The 21,050-nt window shown below is 46.2% G+C and overlaps 1 protein-coding gene across 2 annotated transcripts in view; it reads left to right on the top strand.

Moving 5' to 3' along the window:
- Positions 1–21,050, top strand: part of LOC137439661 (coronin-1C) — an 81,618-nt gene that overhangs the window by 41,376 nt on the left and 19,192 nt on the right. For both annotated transcript variants that reach the window (XM_068135631.2, XM_078768034.1), the window contains one exon: positions 15,935–16,057. In XM_068135631.2, coding sequence (XP_067991732.1) covers positions 15,935–16,057 — 123 coding nt within the window. The remainder of the gene's footprint in view (positions 1–15,934; positions 16,058–21,050) is intronic.

Genomic DNA, 21,050 nt, shown 5'->3' on the forward strand with positions numbered 1-21,050 from the left:
GCATTGTCAGCTGTGAGACCTTATATAGACAGGTGTGTGCCTTTCCAAATCATGTCCAATCAATTGAATTTACCACAGGTGGACTCCAATCAAGGTGTAAAAACATCTCAAAGATGATCAAGAGAAATGGGAGGCACCTGAGCTAAATTTCAAGTGTCATAGCAAAGGGTATGAATACTTAAGTCAATGTGATATTTCAGTTTTTTCTTTTGAAGAATTTTTTTTTTTAACTTTCTAAAATCCTGTTTCCTCTTTGTCATTATTGGGTATTGAGTGTAGATTGATGAGGGAAAAAATGAATTTAAACGATTTCAGCATAAGGCTGCAACTTAACAAAATGTGAAAAAAGTGAAGGGGTCTGAAAACTTTCTGAATGCACCGTACCTGTTGCTTTGTGGAAACTCGTGACTTTTGACAAGTGGCAACTCATTGGAGGCAAGGTTGGATAAATGGTTAGCACAAGATAAGCAAGATTAAGAACCAATTATTAAGAGTTGAATGAGGAAGATTATGTCCGTGAATGCAACAGGCTGCATATGGCGGTTGGAATTAGCCGGCCAGTTCCGAGAAGAGCCTGGTTGGGTTTGGCAAAGAAAGGCCTATAGATGGCAAAGCAATGCTGGTGCCAAACGGTGTTCCAATGCATGTGGTATGTCTCATGAAATTATCCTGACCGAGTGTTTGAACCTCATTTCTGGCCAAACAATTTGCCACACCTGCTCCTTTTCTATAACATTTCGCCAGTTTTGGTGCTTGGCAATAATGCAAAAATGAAAAGCCATTTTGGTGTATACATTATCAAGAGTGTTGTTTATGACTAGCTATTTGTCCTTGTGGAACAGCTTACCCTGGCCCTATCCTGATTGCTAGCATGTGACTAGTTATGTCATACATTCTCTGCTCCTTCTCCCTTCATGCTAAAGTTGTTGTTTAAACGTCTGATGGTTTCCCCTTAAAACTACCCTTTCACATCTGATATTTAAATCTCCCCAACAAGTAAAAGCAGTGTCGCCATGTCGGAGTCCACCAGTAGAGAGGAAATCTGAATTTCATGGCTTTGTAGAAAAAGTGTAAAATTCCATGAGGAAATCTCCGGAACCTTCTTGACTCCCCGTTTGAGCGTTTGAGCGCCGTCTTAAAGATGGGTTTCATCCTCGCCGAGGCAAACAGATGTGCACAATGAACTGCGTTCAGGCAGGCCATTCGCTGAACAGTCTAACAACTGTTTCTATTATTCATGGACTCTTGCAGCTACAAATTGGGATTTTACAGTTTAAGAACTGGTAACAAAGTCGACGTGCAAACCCACACTGCTGACGGTGCTTTCCGCCATGGTCGAATTCAAAGGGGTGGGGAGGAGAGGCAAGTGATGCCAACACTTGGGTCTCATCTTGCATTGTCACATCTGAATTGAACAGGCTTGCTTTATGTAATCGATTTTCAGTATTTGTTGTATTCCATTGGAGATTCCAACTTTTTGGTATCACCGCAAGCACCTGGGGTATTAACTATTTTGCTCTTTCGAAGCCATCTTTTCCACACTGAAGAAATTATCGCACACGACATGACACTGAACGTGGTATTTTGATGAGCACCACGTGGTGATTTGTGACTCTTCCCATCGTCCTACTCCAAGTACGAGCACTTTGGTTTTTTTTTCTGTTTGAGTCTCTCGTGACAACAAAACATGTCCTTTATACTTTAATACATATACTAATCACTGGGTGATCCGTATGCTAACATTAGTTGGTCGACGCTGAAGATCCCATCCACAGTGTCCTTTGTGAAGAAATGGTGGGTGAGTTATCGCCAGCATCTTGGCTAAACTACAAATTCCTGTAGCCTTTAGTCGGATGTTAGGCCTGGCTAGCCAGTTCCTTGGTGACTTGGGCCAAAACCATTCCATGGCTGACCTCACATGTCGCATTTATGGTCTGTCTTGCTCCTTCCGTTTAATATGTACGAGCATATAAGACCCGTAGCTTCGCTGGCAGGTATACATACTAATGTTTTCTGCAAAATTTCCATCAAGTGTGACAAATTTCTTCCATTGATACACCCACGTCTGAAATCCACCATGGAAAAACACCGCTTGACCAGATATCAGCCGTGATTTCACACCACTTCTGCCTTGGTAATCTTGGGCAAAATTTTCCCACATCGGCAGTTCTTCAGGCGTCCAATAAGAATGCATCTGATGGGGGCAAGATCTGGACCGTGTGGTGGATGTGCCGTAACGTCCACCGCATCTTTGTGATTTATTGGCATGATGTAAGTGCTCTGTGAGGCTAAACGATGCCGTGATGTAAAATGGCATCGCAGGGCAGTCGATTCTTCCTCGATTCTTTATTTAGGTTTTCTGAATATGCCAGTCTTTATTTGCAGTTTTGCTTCTCTCATGGAAATTGACAAGAATATCCCCTTCCTGATCCCAAAAAGATGGCCACAATGACTTATTTTGGCTCAAATGAAAGTTTAGAATTTTTTTGTTTTTGTTAGTTGGCGACCCTTTGGTATTTTGTTTCCTCTTCTTCGTGATAAACCCACATTTTATCATCTATCACTATTCCATGCAAGAACATATCACCAACATTTCAGTAGAGGCCCAGCAAGTCACTGCACATGTCCTTGTGGTGCATCATCATTTTGGTGGTTGGCACATTTTAAACTCCCTTGTGTAAATGTCTCTATTTAAAAAAAGGGATATATTGTCGTGTGGCTGGCTCTGTGAAGACAGAACGTCCACGGATGGATTTGAGCTTACTTGGAGGCATTTCCAATTGATGGCGGATCGACACACGGGAAGGGGGGTTTGGGGGAAAATGCCACGGCTTACCTTTGCGGCCCCGACGATGTCTTCTCCCTGCAAATTAATAACTCAACCCGAGACGGAGGTAAAATGTACAAGAAAGAAGTATTTATTATGGACCCGATAACAAAGAACCCGACGGAAGAACTAAGACCTAGGTTGGGACGTCCCCACGCACAGACTTCACATAACAGCACAAATGGAAGGATAATCGAAAATAACTCGTGTTTGTGGATGCGTCTTATCACCTTTCTATATTGCACCTTTCTGTCCCACGAAAACCTGTAACTCTTTTAGTTACAGCGTACAAAATGACCTTTTTTGAAATTAAAGATTTCAAATAAACTTCAAGTGGACGTGGACATAACTTATAAAATAAGAACGAAAAAATATCTCTCGGCAATCTCCCGTCTGTGTTTATTTATTTTACAGCCTTGAAAACTCACGATGAACACGATGAAACTGGTGTGAAAAAAAACAAAAAACATCGATGGAATGAATGGAGTGTTCAAACAGGATTACCTTTAGATGAATGAAATCAATGCACAAGCATGGGATAAAATGCACAAACAAAAAAAATTGTTTATTAAAGATTTCACCATTTTATTTCCTTTCGCTATCAAACGCATCTTGTTTGGGCGGTGTACAATCACTCCGAACGAAACAGGCATTGCCTGGTTTCCTTTGCTTGAGTTATAATCAAAATGTACCTTTGTTTCTTCAACAAGTAATTTATGATCGAAGACTTGTTGATTCAGTCTTTTTTATTTACATATTTATTATTAATTTTTTTGTATACAAGGTCAAGGCTCATGTAAGAGTTAACATTGATCACAAAAAGACAAAATGACACATAAAACATAAAACATATGATAAAGGGAGCGGGAGAACAAGATGTAGAGCAGGGACATTGGGAGATCTGTGGGAGGGAGAGGGCTTGGGGGAGGAGGCATGTGAAGGGGGGTGGAGGAGAGGTGGGAGAGGTGGACACTGCAAGAACATGTGGACACTGCAAGGACTTCCAGGAAAGAAGTCTGTATTTCAAAAAAGTGGATGTGGGGTGAATTAGTGGAGGTAGAAAAGATCAAGGTTTTGGATTGGGGAAGATAAGAGATGGTGGTGAACAACTGTTTGAAAGACCTGGAGGGAGGAGTGGGATTGAAGAGAGTGAGGGAGTTTGTTCCGGAGGCGGGAGAAAAGGGGAATGAAAGCGTGAAGGTGAATAGAGAATCTTGATTTTGGCAGTTTAACCAGAAGAGGGTTGCTGGCAGATCTTGTGCGACCTGTAGGAATATTTGGGGGACAGAGCACAGAGAGAGCTGGGGGAGCAAGGCCGGAGAGGAGTCGGTAGAAGACAGAAAGACCACCAATCTGCCTGCGGTGAGTGAGTGAAAGGCCCTTGGTCTTAAATTTAGTCTTATTCAGTCTTCAAATGCACAAACAAAAAAATTGTTTATTAAAGATCTCACGATTTTATTTCCATTCGGGAGAAATGAAATTGGGAGATTACCAATGCATTTTGGAGCGTCAGCGCAATGTTAAACTCTGTAGAAAGCTGGGTCTCCGTCGAAGGTCATGGGTCTTTCAGCAGGACAATGACCCCAAACACCCTTCAAAAAGCACCCAGAAATGGTTCAAGACAAAAAACGCTGGACTGTTCTGAAGTGGCCAACAATGAGTCCAGCTCTAAATCCCATGGAACACCTGTGGGGAGATCTGAAAATACAGTCACGTGAAAAAGTAAGTACACCCCATGTAAAGTTTTGACTTTTCCAACATATTTCAACAAACAGCTATTTGATCTTCATTTCAACAATATTGATAAATAAAGGTGATATAATATAACAAATATCATGAAACATTTACATTTTGTAGTCCATTGTATAATTTAAATAAACATGAATGCAAATTTCGCATGTGGAAAAAGTAAGTACACCCCTACATTTATCACTACTTCAAATACCTAAAATTTGAATCAGGTGCACCAGCTCAGGTGCAAATGATTAGAACATCATTAGAGAGGATCTTGGAAGAACCTGTCTTATTTAAATCTCAGACATTTAGTTTGGTTTGCTCTTTGTTGTTGAAGTGTGTGGTGTCACCATGCCTATATCAAAAGAGCTCTCTGAGGCCTTCAGAAAGAAGGTTATAGAGGCCTACGAGTCTGGGAACGGATTTAAAAAGATCTCCAAACAATTTGAAATCAATCATTCGACTGTCCGGAAGATCATCTACAAGTGGAGAAGATTCCAAACAACTGCCAACTTGTTCAGGCCAAGCCGCCCCAGCAAGTTCAGCCCGAGAGCAGAACGCAAGATGCTGAAAGAAGTCTCTAAGAACCCCAGAATGTCATCACGGGACCTACAGGTAGCTCTTGCCACTGTTGATGTCAAAGTGCACGAGTCTAACATTAGAAAGAGGCTGCACAAATTTGATCTACATGGGAGGTGTGCCAGGAGGAAACCTTTGCTGTCCAGAAAGAACATCGGGGCAAGACTCAAGTTTGCCAATGAACACCTAGGCAAAGACCAGCACTTCTGGAACAATGTGTTCTGGACAGATGAGTCAAAGGTAGAGCTATTTGGCCACAGTACCAAAAGACATGTTTGGCGAAAACCAAAGACAGCATTTGACCACAAGAACCTGATACCAACTGTAAAGCATGGTGGTGGAAATATTATGGTTTGGGGCAGCTTTGCTGCATCAGGGCCTGGGCAGCTCACAATCATATAATCCACTATGAATTCTTCATTGTACCAGAGGGTGCTTGAGGATAATGTGAGGCCATCTGTCGGAAAGTTGAAGCTCAACCGAAGGTGGACCTTGCAACATGACAATGACCCTAAACATACCAGGAAATCCACCAAGAATGGCTGAAAAGAAAGAAATGGAGGGTTCTGGAATGGCCAAGTCAAAGCCCGGATCTAAATCCCATTGAGATGTTGTGGGGGGATTTGAAACGAGCTGTGCATGCAAGAAACCCCTCAAACTTCGCACAGCTGAAAGAATTCTGCATGAAGGAATGGGCTAAAGTTTCTCCCAGTCGATGTCAGAGACTGGTAGACAGTTATAAGAAACGCCGACTTGAGGTTGTTTCTGCCAAAGGGGGCAATACCACCGATTAGAGCCAAGGGTGTACTTACTTTTTCCACAGAACGAAATGGCATCTGTTAATTTTTTGTTGAATAAATTATTGCAAAGTCAATTTTTCAATGTTTTTTGTTCAATTATATCACCTTTATCTATAGATTTTTTTTTTTTTTTTGTGTACAGAATCGAGGCTCATGAAAGAGCTAACATTTATCACACAAACAAATCAAACAGACAAACAAACAAAGTATATAAAAAGGGGAGCGGTAGATAAGGTGGGGAGAGAAGGGGAAGCACATAAACACAACATTTGAGAGCAGGGACATCGGGAATGTGTGGGAGGGAGAGGGCTTGGGGTGGGGTGGGGGGGAGGTGGCGTGGGAAGGGGGGGGGGGTGGGTGGGAGAAGTATAAACACAAGGTGATCAAGGACTTCCAGGAAAGAAGTTGGTATTTCAAAAAAGTGGATTTGGGGTGAAATTCGTGGGGGTAGAAAAGATCAAGGTTTTGGATGGGGGAAGATAAGAGATGGTGGTGAACAGCTGTTTTAAAGACCTGGAGGGAGGAGTGGGATTGAACAGAGTGGGGGAGTTTGTTCCAGAGGCGGGAGAAAAGAGGAATGAAGGAGTGAAGGTGAGCAGAGTGTCTTGATTTTGGCAGTTTAACCATAAGAGGGTTGCAGGCAGAGCTTGTGCGACCTGTAGGAATATTTGGGGGACAGAGCCCAGAGAGAGCTGGAGGAGCAAGGCCGGAGAGGAGTCGGTAGAAGACAGAAAGACCACCAACCTGCCTGTGGTGAGTAAGTGAAAGGCCCTCGGAGGTAGCTTCATCACGGGAGATTCCAATGATTCTGAACGCTTTGGTTTCAATAGCATGAAGACGAGCTAGGTGTGAGGCAGGAGCACCAGCCCAGAGGGGGGAACAGTATTCCATTGAACTGCGGATGAAAGCCTTATATGTGGTGAGGAGCTCAGGTGTGCCTAGGAAGGACTTCGCACGACAGATGATGCCCAGTCGGCGACTGGCTTTGGAGGCCAGATTTGAAATGTGGTTTTCCCAGGAAAGATCATGGCAGATAGTGAGACCCAAAAGCTTGAGTTACAGAACTTCTTGGAGAGGATTATTCAGAAAGTGGATGGGAGGGTTTTTTTTGTTTTTTTTGTATACTGAATCGAGGCTCGTGGAAGAGCTAACATTTATTTCACAAACAAATCAACCAGACAAACAAAATATACAAAAAGAGGGAGCGGAAGACAAGATGGGGAGAGAAGGGGAAGCACACAACCACAACATTTGAGAGCAGGGAGAAGTGTGGGAGGGAGAGGGCTTGGGGGCAGGAGGCGTGGGAAGTGGGGGGGGGGGGGGGCGGTGGGAGAAGTATAAAACACAAGGGGACCGAAATTAGCGGGGGTAGAAAAGATCAAGGTTTTGGATGGGGGAGGATAAGAGATGGTGGTGAACAGCTGTTTTAAAGACCTGGAGGGTGGAGTGGGATTGAAGAGAGTGAGGGAGTTTGTTCCAGAGGCGGGACAAAAGAGGAATGAAAGAGTGAAGGTGAGCAGAAAGTCTTGATTTTGGCAGTTTAACCATAAGAGGGTTGCAGGCAGATCTTGTGCGACCTGTAGGAATATTTGGGGGACAGCCCAGAGAGGGCTGGTGGGGCAAGGCCAGAAAGGAGTCGGTAGAAGACGGAAAGACCACCAACCTGCCTGCAGTGAGTGAGTGAAAGGCCCTTGGAGTTAGCTTCATCGCGGGAGATTCCAATGATTCTGAACGCTTTGGTTTCAACAGCGTGAAGACGGGCTAGGTGTGAGGCAGGAGCACCAGACCAGAGGGGAGAGCAGTATTCCATAGAGCTGCGGATGAAAGCCTTGTATGTGGTGAGGAGCTCAGGTGTGCTAAGGAAGGACATCGCACGACGGAGGATGCCCAGTCGGCGACTGGCTTTGGAGGCCAGATTTGAAATGTGGTTTTCCCAGGAAAGATCATGGCAAATAGTGAGACCCAAAAGCTTGAGTGACAGAACTTCTTGGAGAGGATTATTCAGAAAGTGGATGGGAGGGTTTTCCAGTCGGTCTTTTCTGAGACATCGTAAGAGTGTGAGATTTATCAGGATTGAAAGACATGTTCCATTTGTTTGCCCAGTCTGTGATTTTGTCCAGGTCTGCAGAGAGTGAGGAGGCTGCAGACTGCCGATCTGAGGGATGAGGAATGGAGCGACAGAGAGTAGAGTCGTCAGCAAAGAGATAGAGAGGATTTTCAAGAGAGTCAGATAGATCATTGATGAAGACCAGAAAAAGCACAGGGCCCAGAACACTACCTTGGGGAACTCCAGCCTGAACAGGAAGAGGAGATGAGAAACCCATTCAGGGCCACACGTTGACTATGACCAGAGAGGAAGTCCACCAGCCATGCGTGGAGATTTCCATGGATACCAAAGGAGGAGAATTTGGTGAGCAGAGCAGGGTGCCAGACCGTATCGAAGGCACGTGAAATGTCAAAGGAGACGGCTCTAATTTCCTGTTTGGCGTTGAGGACCTCCATCCATTGTTGAGAAAGCAGAAGCAGCATGTCCAGAGTAGAATGACCAGGTCTCAAACCAAATTGATGATCAGAGATCAAGCCATTGGAGAAGAGGAAAGATTTCATATCTGAAGCAATGATGGATTCCATGACTTTGCTGATAATTGGGAGAAGGCTGATTGGTCTGTAGTTGCTGGGATCTGTTTTTGCACCTTTTTTGTGCAAAGCGGTGATGTTGGCTGATTTCCAAGCAGATGGCAGATGACCTTGAGCAAAAGAGAGGGTGAAGAGAACAGAAAGAGGGAGTGAAAGAGCGGAAGCACATGATTTTAGGACCCGTGGGCTGATGCCGTCAGGACCAGTTGCAGAATCAGAGTCGAGGGTTGACAGAAACTTTTCCACCTTGTCAGGAGGAAAGGACACAGAGTCCAGGAGCAGCTGGGTACGACTGGGTACGGTGGGTACAGAGAGGGATGGGTTTGGGACACGAGATTTAGAGGCAAACAGAGTTGAGGCATTCAGCTTTTTCACGTGCGGAGTCAGCCGTTAAGCCGTTTGAGGTGAGGGAGGGGATGGAGGGGGAACAAACACCAGAAACAGATTTGACCAGACGCCACCAGGATTTGGAAGAGGGAGACAGATAAGAGAGTTCGGTCTTGAGAACGGTGAGATATTGTTTCCTGGCTCACCTGAGGGTGGACACACACTTGTTTCGGGCTTTGTGAAAGGAAATGAGATTTCCTTCCGTTGGATTTGCTTTCCAGGAGACGAAAGCAAGTTGTTTCAGGGCAACAGCCTCACCACAAGATTCCGTGTACCATGGACGGGAGGAAGGGTATGACAACTGAAGACGAGATGGGATAAATCTGTGCATGAGAGAGAGCAATTTACTTTGAAAGAATTCCCAGGATGAGTTGATGTCAGAGGCGGTAGAGATGGGAGACCAGTCCAGATGATTGATGGCTGCTTGAAGACTGTGCCAGTTGGCCTGAGTGAAATGCCAGACTCGTCGACGCTGAGGAGGCTCTCTGAGAATGGTCAGAGAGATGTCCACTTTGACAAGCACATGATCAGCTGAGCCTCTTGGAGCAGAAGAAGAGCAGCAGACATTTTCAGGGAAGTTTGTCATAACCAAATCCAGAAGAGAAGATGCTCCGTTGACTGAGATCCGGGTCGGGAAATTGACAGATTGTGTCGGTCCCAGTGAGTCGCAGAAGTCCTTTGCTGAAGAGCCATGGCTGGTGAGAGAGGTACCCACACCCAGCCAACTGGCATGGTGACAATTGAAATCACCACATATGAGGAAGAGAGAGTTGGGATGGGTAGATAGAAGTTGGTCCATATTTTCAGACAGCGAGATGTAGATGGAGTCATCGCTGTTTGGTGGACGGTACCACACACATATGAACAAAAGGTGGGAGCGAAGGGGAAGCCGTAGCCAAAGGTATTCCTGGGGGTGAGGTGGAGAGAGGGCAGTGGAGGGCGAGTGAGGAAGAGTTTTTTTTATAAAGATAGCAACCCCACCTCCAGGACGAGGCTCAGGTCTATCATACCGGAGGAGGGAGTAACCTGGGAGAGATACCAAGGAATCAGAGACATCATGAAGGAGGAAAGTTTCTGTTAAGCAGATCACATCTGGTTTGTCAGAAGCAACCTGTATGGAGAGGTCAGTCAAGTTTGAGCGAAGGCCCCGGATGTTTGAGGTCCATACCGTTAATGAAGAGGAAGGGGGAGCATCGGGTCCAGAATAGGGGGGTAGGGGTAGGGTAAGATGTGGAAGAGGAGGAAGAGGTAGGGAGAGCTGTTGAAGGTGTGTCAGAGATTTCAGGGTTGTCCAGTCAGAGAGACATCGTAAGAGTGTGAGATTTGTCAGGATTTAGACATGTTCCCACTTGTTTGCCCAGTCTGTGATTTTGGCCAGGTCTGCAGAGAGAGGAGGCTGCAGACTGCCGATCTGAGGGATGAGGAATGGAGCGGCAGAGAGTGGAGTCATCAGCAAAGAGATAGAGAGGATTTTCAAGAGAGTCGGAGAGATCATTGATGAAGTGGAGAAAAAGCACAGGGCCTAGAACACTGCCTTGGAGAACTCCAGCCTGAACAGGAAGAGGAGATGAGAGAAACCCATTCAGGGCCACATGTTGACTACGACTAGAGAGGAAGTCCGCCAGCCATGCATAGAGATTTCCATGGATACCAAAGGAGGAGAGTTTGGTGAGAAGAGCAGGGTGCGAGACCGTATCGAAGGCACGTGATATGTCAAGTGAGACGGCTCTGATTTCCTGTTTGGCATTGAGGACCTCCATCCATTGTTGAGACAGGAGAAGCAGCATGTCCAGAGTAGAGTGACCTGGTGTGAAACCAAATTGATGATCAGAGATCAAGCCATTGGAGAAGAGGAAAGATTTAATATCCGAAGCAATGATGGATTCCATGACTTTGCTGATAATTGGGAGAAGGCTGATTGGTCTGAAGTTGCAAGGATCTGTTTTTGCACCTTTTTGTGTAAAGTGGTGATATTGGCTGATTTCCAAGCAGATGACCTTGAGCAAAAGAGAGGGTGAAGAGAACAGAGAGAGGGAGTGAAAGAGCTGAAGAACAGGATTTTAGGACCCGTGGGTTGATGCTGTCAGGTCCAGTTGCAGAATCAGAGTCGAGGTTTGACAGAAACTTTTCCACCTTGTCAGGAGGAAAGGACAGAGTCCAGGAGCAGCTGGGTACGACTGGGTACGGTGGGTACAGAGAGGGATGGGTTTGGGACACAAGATTTAAAGGCAAACAGAGTTGAGGCATTCATCTTTTTCATGTGCGGAGTCAGCTGTGTAGCCGTTTGAGATAAGGGAGCGGATGGAGGGGGAACAAACACCAGAAACAGATTTGACCAGATGCCACCAGGATTTGGAAGAGGGAGACAGATAAGAGAGTTCGGTTTTGAGAATGGAGAGATATTGTTTCCTGGCTCTCCTGAGGGTGGACACACACTTGTTTCGGGCTTTGTGAAAGGAAATGAGATTTCCTTCCGTTGGATTTGCTTTCCAATGCAAATGCTTTCTCTCGGAGACATGCTGAATGGAGAAGGTGCATCAGACTCGGCAACGGTTGCTCGAGTGAGATGTGCATGGAAGAAGTTTCGGGAACTGAGTGGCGTGCTGATGAGGAGGAGAGTGTCGCTGAAGCTGAAGGGAAAGGTGTATGCTGCATGTGTGAGAAGTGATATGATTTATGGGAGCGAGACATGGGTAATGAACGTAGAGCAGCAACGAAGGCTGGAAAGGGTGGAAATGCGAATGGTTCGATGGATGTGCGGAGTATCGTTGAGAGAGAGGAAGACAAATGATGAATTGCGAAAGATGATGGGAATATTGCCTGTGATTGATGCTGTGAAGAGGAACAGGTTGAGATGGTTTGGTGATGTGTTGAGGAAGGATGAAAGTGACTGGTTGAGAAGAGTGATGGAAATGAATGTAGAAGGAAGTAGAGGACGGGGAAGACCGAGAAAGATTTGGCTAAAGATGGTGGAAGTAGAAATGTGGGCAAGGGGGTTAACAAGGAGAGATTTTTTTTTTTTTTTTTTTGTATTCTGAATCGAGGCTCGTGAAAGAGCTAACATTTATTTCACAAACAAATCAACCAGACAAACAAAACACACAAAAAGAGGGAGCGGAAGACAAGATGGGGAGAGAAGGGGAAGCACACAACCACAACATTTGAGAGCAGGGAGAAGTGTGGGAGGGAGAGGACTTGGGGGCAGGAGGCGTGGGAGGGGGAGATGCAGAAAATAGGGAAAAATGGAGAAGATTGTCATGGCGACCGCAAGGCTAACCCCCGCTCTAGCAGGGAAAATGGCCTTAAAATGCATGTTGTTGGATTTGCTTTCCAAGATACGAAGGCAAGTTGTTTCTGGGCAACAGCCTCACCACAAGATTCCGTGTACCATGGACGGGAGGAAGGGTACGACAACTGAAGACGAGATGGGATAAATCTGTGCATGAGAGAGAGCAATTTACTTTGGAAGAAATCCCAGGATGAGTTGATGTCAGAGGCGGTAGAGATGCCACCAGTCCAGATGATTGATGGCTGCTTGAAGACCGTGCCAGTTGGCCTGAGTGAAGTGCCAGACTCGTCGACGCTGAGGAGGCTCTCTGAGAATGGTCAGAGAGATGTCCACTTTAACAAGCATATGATCAGAAGAACCGATTGGAGCAGAAGAAGAGCAGCATACATTTTCAGGGAAGTTAGTCATAACCAAGTCCAGAAGAGAAGATGCTCTGTTGACTGAGATCCGGGTCAGAAAATTGACAGATTGTGTCAGTCCCAGTGAGTCGCAGAAGTCCTTTGCTGAGGAGCCATGGCTGGTGAGAGAGGTACCCACACCCAGCCAACTGGCATGGTGACAATTGAAATCACCACATATGAGGAAGAGAGAGTTGGGATGAGTAGATAGAAGTTTAAATGAGTAGAATACTGTTTAAATGAAGATCAAATAGCTCTATGTTGAAAAAGTCAAAACTTTACATGGGGTGTACTTACTTTTTCATGTGACTGCAGCAGTTGGGAGAAGGCACCCTTCAAATCTGGGAGAACTGGAGCAGTTTGCAGAAGAAGAGTGGGTGAAACTGCCAGTAGAGAGGTGTAGGAAGCTCATTCATGGTTATAGGAAGCGCTTGACTGCAGTGTTATTTTGTCCCAAGGCCGTGCTACCAAATATCAAGTCTTGGGTGTCAATAATTTTGTCAATGCCATTCCTTTTTATTTTCTGATTTAAAAGGATATATTAAGTTCTGAATAAAAAACAAAAGTTCTGTAATATTAACAGTGGAATTCAGAATTGTGGAGACCAAATACTTTTGTCACTTTCAATTGATTTTTTAGAGAAAATTGTGAGTTATTTGAAAAACGTGTGTGTGTGTGTGTGTGTGTGTGTGTGTGTGTGTGTGTGTGTGTGTGTGTGTGTGTGTGTGTGTGTGTGTGTGTGTGTGTGTGTGTGTGTGTGTGTGTGTGTGTGTGTGTGTGTGTGTGTGTGTGTGTGTGTGTGTGTGTGTGTGTGTGTGTGTGTGTGTGTGTGTGTGTGTGTGTGTGTGTGTGTGTGTGTGTGTGTGTGTGTGTGTGTGTGTGTGTGTGTGTGTGTGTGTGTGTGTGTGTGTGTGTGTGTGTGTGTGTAAGATTAACACCTCTGAGATATGCAGTCCCATATAAGTGTTAACATTTTTTGAAGCACCCTGTATATATATATATATTGTTACGGATCTCGGGTTCGGCGCTCTCCTTACCAAGGGGGGGGGGTAATCCCCTCGTCTATTAAGCTGGCCGCCCGAGTCCTGGAGCTTTGACGTCACTTCCGGTCAGCGCTGAATCGGGTGGTAGGCCAATTGCTCCTATTGCCTAATTACCAGCGCCTTCCGGTCAGCGAGGAAATGAGCCCCGCCCGAACCGCGGCGGTGATGGACACGCCGAGCGGAGCGAGCCACGACTCGGGCCGTTAACAAGGACTAGACCCGATTATAGCTGTTCCTATCGTGCCACAGGTATTCAATGGAGAAATCACTAAAGCGACCGGATGAGAGGAAACCAGAGTAAAGGAAGAACAGGTGGATTTATTAATTATGTACAAGCAAAACTAAAGAGGAAACGAAAGGTAAGACTGTACAGGAAGAGGAAGAAGCAGAGACACAGGGCAAACCTTATACACTCATATATTATCACATGCCCAGGACAGTACAAACAGACTTACCCGTATGGGGAATAGCAGGAAGAAAGGTCCAGCCACTGGCAGCGTGGGTTCCGGTCCGGTTCACGTTCACGTCTCTGGTTCACGTTCACTCCGGTCCGGTCTTTGGTGCCGCGGCGAAACTCCGGCAGGCAGCGCGGTTGGTATGCCGTTGACCTCGAGCGGAATCAATACATGGACGAATATACAGCTCTGCTACGAAGCAGTCCCTCTCACCACCACGCCACTCTCTCCTCAACTCTCTCCTCAACTCTCTCCTCAACTCTCTCAAGCTCTCCGCCCCTTGCTCTTCTCTGCTTGCCTCACCACCACGCTCTGCACCGACCTTGCAAGCAGTCCCACACGTGCGCTCGCGTATTAAGCTGCGGTTCATGTGGACACGCCCATCGGCGAGCCCACCTCAGCCCTGGGTGGTTGATGAGGGCTCCGTGGCTCCACCCTTAACAGGGCTCCGCCTGGTTTCGATAGCTCCTCCCCCTTCTTCTCCGATCCTGACCACGTGCGCAATGGCGTCTGGTGCAGCAAAAGTGCGGCCAGCAAAGGCAGGGGAGAGCATGGAAAAAACAACCCCGACAGCAGGTGTTACTTGGTGGCCGGAGAGAGAGAGATTGGGATATTGAAAGGGGCCTATCTTATTTGATTAATGCAAACGCAGAGTCAAACGATTGGGAACAGATCTTTATCTAAAACACATACTAATGAGATAACTAAAGAGGTTTCTATGTGCCATACGTGTTGCAATATGGACTAGCTAGGGTGCGACCTTTGACCTTTACCAAAAATGGGAATATTTACAGGGGATTATTTTCAAGTTATTATTGACCAAAGTGAAGGTTCGAAAAACGGTAACAATATATATATATCTATATATATATTTGTGCAGCGTCTGGCCTGTCCTGTGTTGTCACTGAACTACTTTCTCAAACTTTTGTGAAACCGTACCAAACTTCTGGAATGCACATATCTCTCCCGTCGGTATGCCCTAAGGGTATTTATTTTGAAAAATCTTCCAATTGTTTTTTTTTTTTTTTTTTTTTTTGGGGAATTTTTTTTTTTCAACTTCAATTGTATCGATGCTTGGTGAGGCGAGCGTAGCGAGCCGAGCCAAGCTAGTATATATATATATATATATATATTTCCGTTCGCACAATTTGATGCAAGATAGCAAATTCACGATTTGCTGCACAACTATTTTTTTGTCAGGTTGATGCATTCACTTTTTCTGCATTCTTATCTGTTGCAACACTCGTCGATGGGAATGCTGTGTTGTTTATCCGTGAGATCATCTCACTATCTTGGATACAGCAAAGCAATATTTGAGCATTGATGATATCAAATGCATTATTATTATTTTTTGTAAACCAGTGAGCAAGTGTGCCTGGTATCAAGAAATACGTCCACGATGAAACCAGCTCTCCATGGACTATGTTTCTTGATTCCAGGCACACCTCCTGGCTCTCAAATGCAATATAAAGTACTGCATACAAAATGCAGTGTTTTGACTTTTTGATCTTTTTGTTTTGGAAAATAACTTTTCTTGAGGATAAAATGATTTTGGGGTACATTGTCAAAGGCTAAACTGAAATTCGTCTGGTTGTCACATCAGCTCGTCATGTTTGTTTTCCAAAAGAAGACATTGACAGGAGTGGAGGTTTTATATGCCTTGTTATCCCCATGCTTTTTGAAAAAGAAAAAAAGGGGGGGGGAGGGGGGTCGGTATTGTTGCAAGTCAGGAGGTTTACGATTGGTTTATTAATTTATTTCTCCTTGCTTACTTTTATTCGGCAGACTGGCAGGATTGACAAGGGATATCCTACAGTTTGTGGCCACACTGCTCCCGTTCTGGACATTGACTGGTGCCCTCACAATGACACTGTCATTGCAAGTGGTTCAGAAGATTGTTCCGTCAAGGTAAGCAAATTCTGGCATTGTCCGACGCGAGTTAGGCTTGGACATAGACAGATAGATACACAAATGGCACACTCAGCTGATGGCCTTTTGGGGTTGTTATGTGATGTGCGGCCTGTGGCTGCTGGTTGCATCATTTATGGAAGCATGGCTGTGCTGCTGATGCAGTGCCCCTGTTTCCAGTAAGCTGGTACGCGTTTTGCCGCCTTTGGAAGGATGTCAGGCCGAGTCAACACACCTGGTGTTATTTCACGTCAATGCAGGGACTCGAACACAAGATTCTAAGATTTTAAGCCAGCCATCTTGACCGTTAAGCCAACACGAGGCATATTCTGATAATCATAGTTGGGGAGTGCAGGTAGTTTATGAAATTAATTAATAAAGTGTGCTATTTTAGTCTGTGACTATTCAAAATCTCAAAGGGGTGATTATGCGAAGGGGTGAGATGGCGAAACTCAAATGTAAATAGGTTGTTTTTTTAACGATTATTTTTACAGGATATAAGGCTCTGTGGATTACACACACACACACACACACACACACACACACACACACACACACACACACACACACACACACACACACACACACACACACACACACACACACACACACACACACACACACACACACCACATCACATCACATCACATCACATCACATCACATCATCACATCACCACATCACATCACACACACCATATCACCATTTCACACACACATTCACCATTTCACACACACATTCACCATTTCACACACATTCACCATTTCACACACACATTCACCATTTCACACACACATTCACCATTTCACACACACCATATCACCATTTCACACACACATTCACCATTTCACACACACCATATCACCATTTCACACACACATTCACCATTTCACACACACATTCACCATTTCACACACACATTCACCATTTCACACACACCATATCACCATTTCACACACACATTCACCATTTCACACACACATTCACCATTTCACACACACATTCACCATTTCACACACACATTCACCATTTCACACACACATTCACCATTTCACACACACATTCACCATTTCACACACACATTCACCATTTCACACATACATTCACCATTTCACACACACATTCACCATTTCACACACACATTCACCATTTCACACACACATTCACCATTTCACACACACATTCACCATTTCACACACACATTCACCATTTCACACACACCATATCACCATTTCACACAAACATTCACCATTTTTTTTTTTTTTTTTTTCTTTTTTTCTTTATACAATATCGAGGCTCGTGAAAGAGCGAACATTAATCACATGAACACACAGAAAGACAAACCGACACATAAAACATATAACATAGGGAGCGGTAGACAAGATGGGGAGAGAGGGGGAAGGACACAAACAACATTTGAGAGCAGGGACCGAGAGACATGGAGACATCGAGAGATCTGAGAGAGGGCGAGGGCTTTGGGGGGGGGGGGGGGCGTGGGAAGGGGGCAGTGGGAGAGGTATAAAACATATGGACACTGCCAGGACTTCCAGGAAAGAAGTTGGAATTTCAAACAAGGTGGATCTGGGGTGAATTAGCGGGGGTAGAAAAGATCAAGGTTTTGGATGGGGGAAGATAAGAGATAGTGGTGAACAGCTGTTTTAAAGACCTGGAGGGAGGAGTGGGATTGAAGGGAGTGAGGGAGTTTGTTCCAGAGGCGGGAGAAAAGAGGAATGAAAGAGTGAAGGTGAGCGGAGAGCCGAGATTTCGGCAGTTTAACCATCAGAGGGTTGCTGGCAGATCTTGTGCGACCTGTAGGAATATTTGGGGGACAGAGCACAGAGAGAGCTGGGGGTGCAAGGCCGGAGAGGAGTCGGTAGAAGACAGAAAGACCGCCTACCTGCCTGCGGTGAGTGAGTGAAAGGCCCTCAGAGATAGCTTCATCGCGGGAGATTCCAATAATTCTGAAAGCTTTGGTTTCAACAGCGTGAAGCCGAGCTAGGTGTGAGGCAGGAGCACCGGCCCATAGGGGAGAACAGTATTCCATTGAGCTGCGGATGAAAGCCTTGTATGTGGTGAGGAGCTCAGGTGTGCCGAGGAAGGACTTCGCACGACGCAGGATGCCCAGTCGGCGACTGGTTGGAGGCCAGCTTGGAAATGTGGTTTTCCCAAGAAAGATCATGGCAGATAGTGAGACCCAAAATCTTGAGCGACAGAACTTCTTGGAGAGGATTGTTGAGAAAGTAGATGGGAGGGTTGTCCAGTCGATCTTTTCGGAGAGACATAGTAAGAGTGTGAGATTTGTCAGGATTGAAAGACATGTTCCACTTGTTTGACCAGTCTGTGATTTTGTCCAGGTCTTCAGAGAGTGAGGAGGCAGCAGACTGCCGATCTGAGGGAAGAGGAATGGAGCGGCAGAGAGTGGAGTCATCAGCAAAGAGATAGAGAGGATTTTCGAGAGAGTCAGAGAGATCATTGATGAAGACCAGAAAAAGCACGGGGCCCAGAACACTGCCTTGGGGAACTCCAGCCTGAACAGGAAGAGGAGATGAGAGAAACCCATTCAGGGCCACACGTTGACGACGACTAGAGAGGAAGTCCGCCAGCCATGCGTGGAGATTTCCATGGATACCAAAGGAGGAGAGTTTGGTGAGCAGAGCGGGGTGCCAGACCGTGTCGAAGGCACGTGATATGTCGAGGGAGACAGCTCTAATTTCCTGTTTGGCATTGAGGACCTCCATCCATTGTTGAGACAGCAGAAGCAGCATGTCCAGAGTAGAGTGACCTGGTCTGAAACCAAATTGATGATCAGAGATCAAGCCATTGGAGAAGAGGAAAGATTTCATATCAGAAGCAATGATGGATTCCATGACTTTGCTGATAATTGGGAGAAGGCTGATTGGTCTGTAGTTGCTAGGATCTGTTTTTGCACCTTTTTTGTGCAAAGCGGTGATGTTGGCTGATTTCCAAGCAGATGGCAGTTGACCTTGAGCAAAAGAGAGGGTGAAGAGAACAGAGAGAGGGTGAGATAGAGCAGCAGAGCAGGATTTTAGGACCCGTGGGCTGATGCCGTCGGGTCCAGTTGCAGAATCAGAGTCGAGGGTTGACAGAAACTTTTCCACCTTGTCAGGAGGAAAGGACACGGAGTCCAGGAGCAGCAGGGTACGACTGGGTATGGTGGGTACAGAGAGGGATGGGTTTGGGACACAAGATTTAGAGGCAAACACAGAGTTGAGGCATTCAGCTTTTTCACGTGCGGAGTCAGCTGTGTAGCCGTTTGAGGTAAGGGAGGGGATGGAGGGGGAACAAACACCAGAAACGGATTTGACCAGACGCCACCAGGATTTGGAAGAGGGAGACAGATAAGAGAGTTCGGTCTTGAGAACGGAGAGATATTGTTTCCTGGCTCTCCTGAGGGTGGACACACACTTGTTTCGGGCTTTGTGAAAGGAAATGAGATTTCCTTCCGTTGGATTTGCTTTCCAGGAGACGAAGGCAAGTTGTTTCTGGGCAACAGCCTCACCACAAGATTCCGTGTACCATGGACGGGAGGAAGGGTATGACAACTGAAGACGAGATGGGATAAATCTGTGCATGAGAGAGAGCAATTTACTTTGGAAGAATTCCCAGGATGAGTTGATGTCAGAGGTGGTAGAGATGGGAGACCAGTCCAGATGATTGATGGCTGCTTGAAGACCGTGCCAGTTGGCCTGAGTGAAATGCCAGACTCTTCGACGCTGAGCAGGCTCCCTGAGGATGGTCAGAGAGATGTCCACTTTAACAAGGACATGATCAGATGATCCGATCGGAGCAGAAGAAGAGCAGCAGACATTTTCAGGGAAGTTAGTCATAACCAAGTCCAGAAGAGAAGATGTTCCGTTGACTGAGATCTGGGTCGGGAAATTGACAGATTGTGTCAGTCCCAGTGAGTCGCAGAAGTCCTTTGCTGAGGAGCCATGGCTGGTGAGAGAGGTACCCACACCCAGCCAACTGGCATGATGACAGTTGAAATCACCACATATGAGGAAGAGAGAGTTGGGATGAGTAGATAGAAGTTGGTCCATATCATCAGACAGCGAGATGTAGATGGAGTCATCACTGTTTGGTGGACGGTACAACACACATATGAACAAGAGGTGGGAGCGAAGGGGAAGCCGTAGCCAGAGGTATTCCTGGGGGTGAGGTGGAGAGAGTGCAGTGCAGGGCGAGTGAGGAAGAGAGTTTTTGATAAAGATAGCAACCCCGCCTCCAGGACGAGGCTCAGGTCTATCATACCGGAGGAGGGAGTAGCCCGGGAGAGATACTATGGAATCAGAGACATCATAAAGGAGGAAAGTTTCTGTTAAGCAGATCACGTCTGGTTTGACAGAAGCAACCTGTATGGAGAGATCAGTTAAGTTTGAACGAAGGCCCCGGATGTTTGAGGTCCATACCGTTAATGAAGAGGAAGGGGGAGCATCAGATACAGAACAGGGGGGAGGAGGGGTAGGGTAAGATGTGGAAGAGGTGGAAGAGGTAGGGAGAGCTGTTGAAGGTGTGTCAGAGATTTCAGAATAGCTCGGAGAAAGGGAAGGATGGGGCGGACAAAAGGTTTGATGGTGATTGGGTGAGCCACAATGAGGTGTTATTTGAGGAGGGGGAAGAGCGAGGCAGAAGGTTGGGGGAGATGGAGGTGAGAGTTTGAAGGGGGAAGAAGCGGGGAGGACGCTTTGAGGAGGGGGAGTGAGCGGGGGGAAATTGAGAAGCAATGAGGGTGGGGAGATTTGAAGGGGAGGGGTGAGGGGGGAGTTTGGGAGGGAAGGGACAAGGGGAGGGATTTGAAAGGGATGGGATATGGGGGAGATTTGGAGGGGAGGGGTGAGGCAGGAGTCTAGGAGGGGAGGGGCGAGGGGGCGTCTTGGCGGGGAGGGGTGAGGGAGTAGTTTAGGAGGGAGGGGGCAAGGGGGGAGATTTGAAAGGGATGGGTGATGGGGAAGATTTGGAGGGGAGGGGTGAT

The sequence above is a fragment of the Myxine glutinosa genome, chromosome 14 (genome assembly GCF_964187855.1).
Source record: "Myxine glutinosa chromosome 14, kmMyxGlut1.1, whole genome shotgun sequence".
Taxonomy (NCBI): Eukaryota; Metazoa; Chordata; class Myxini; order Myxiniformes; family Myxinidae; genus Myxine; species Myxine glutinosa.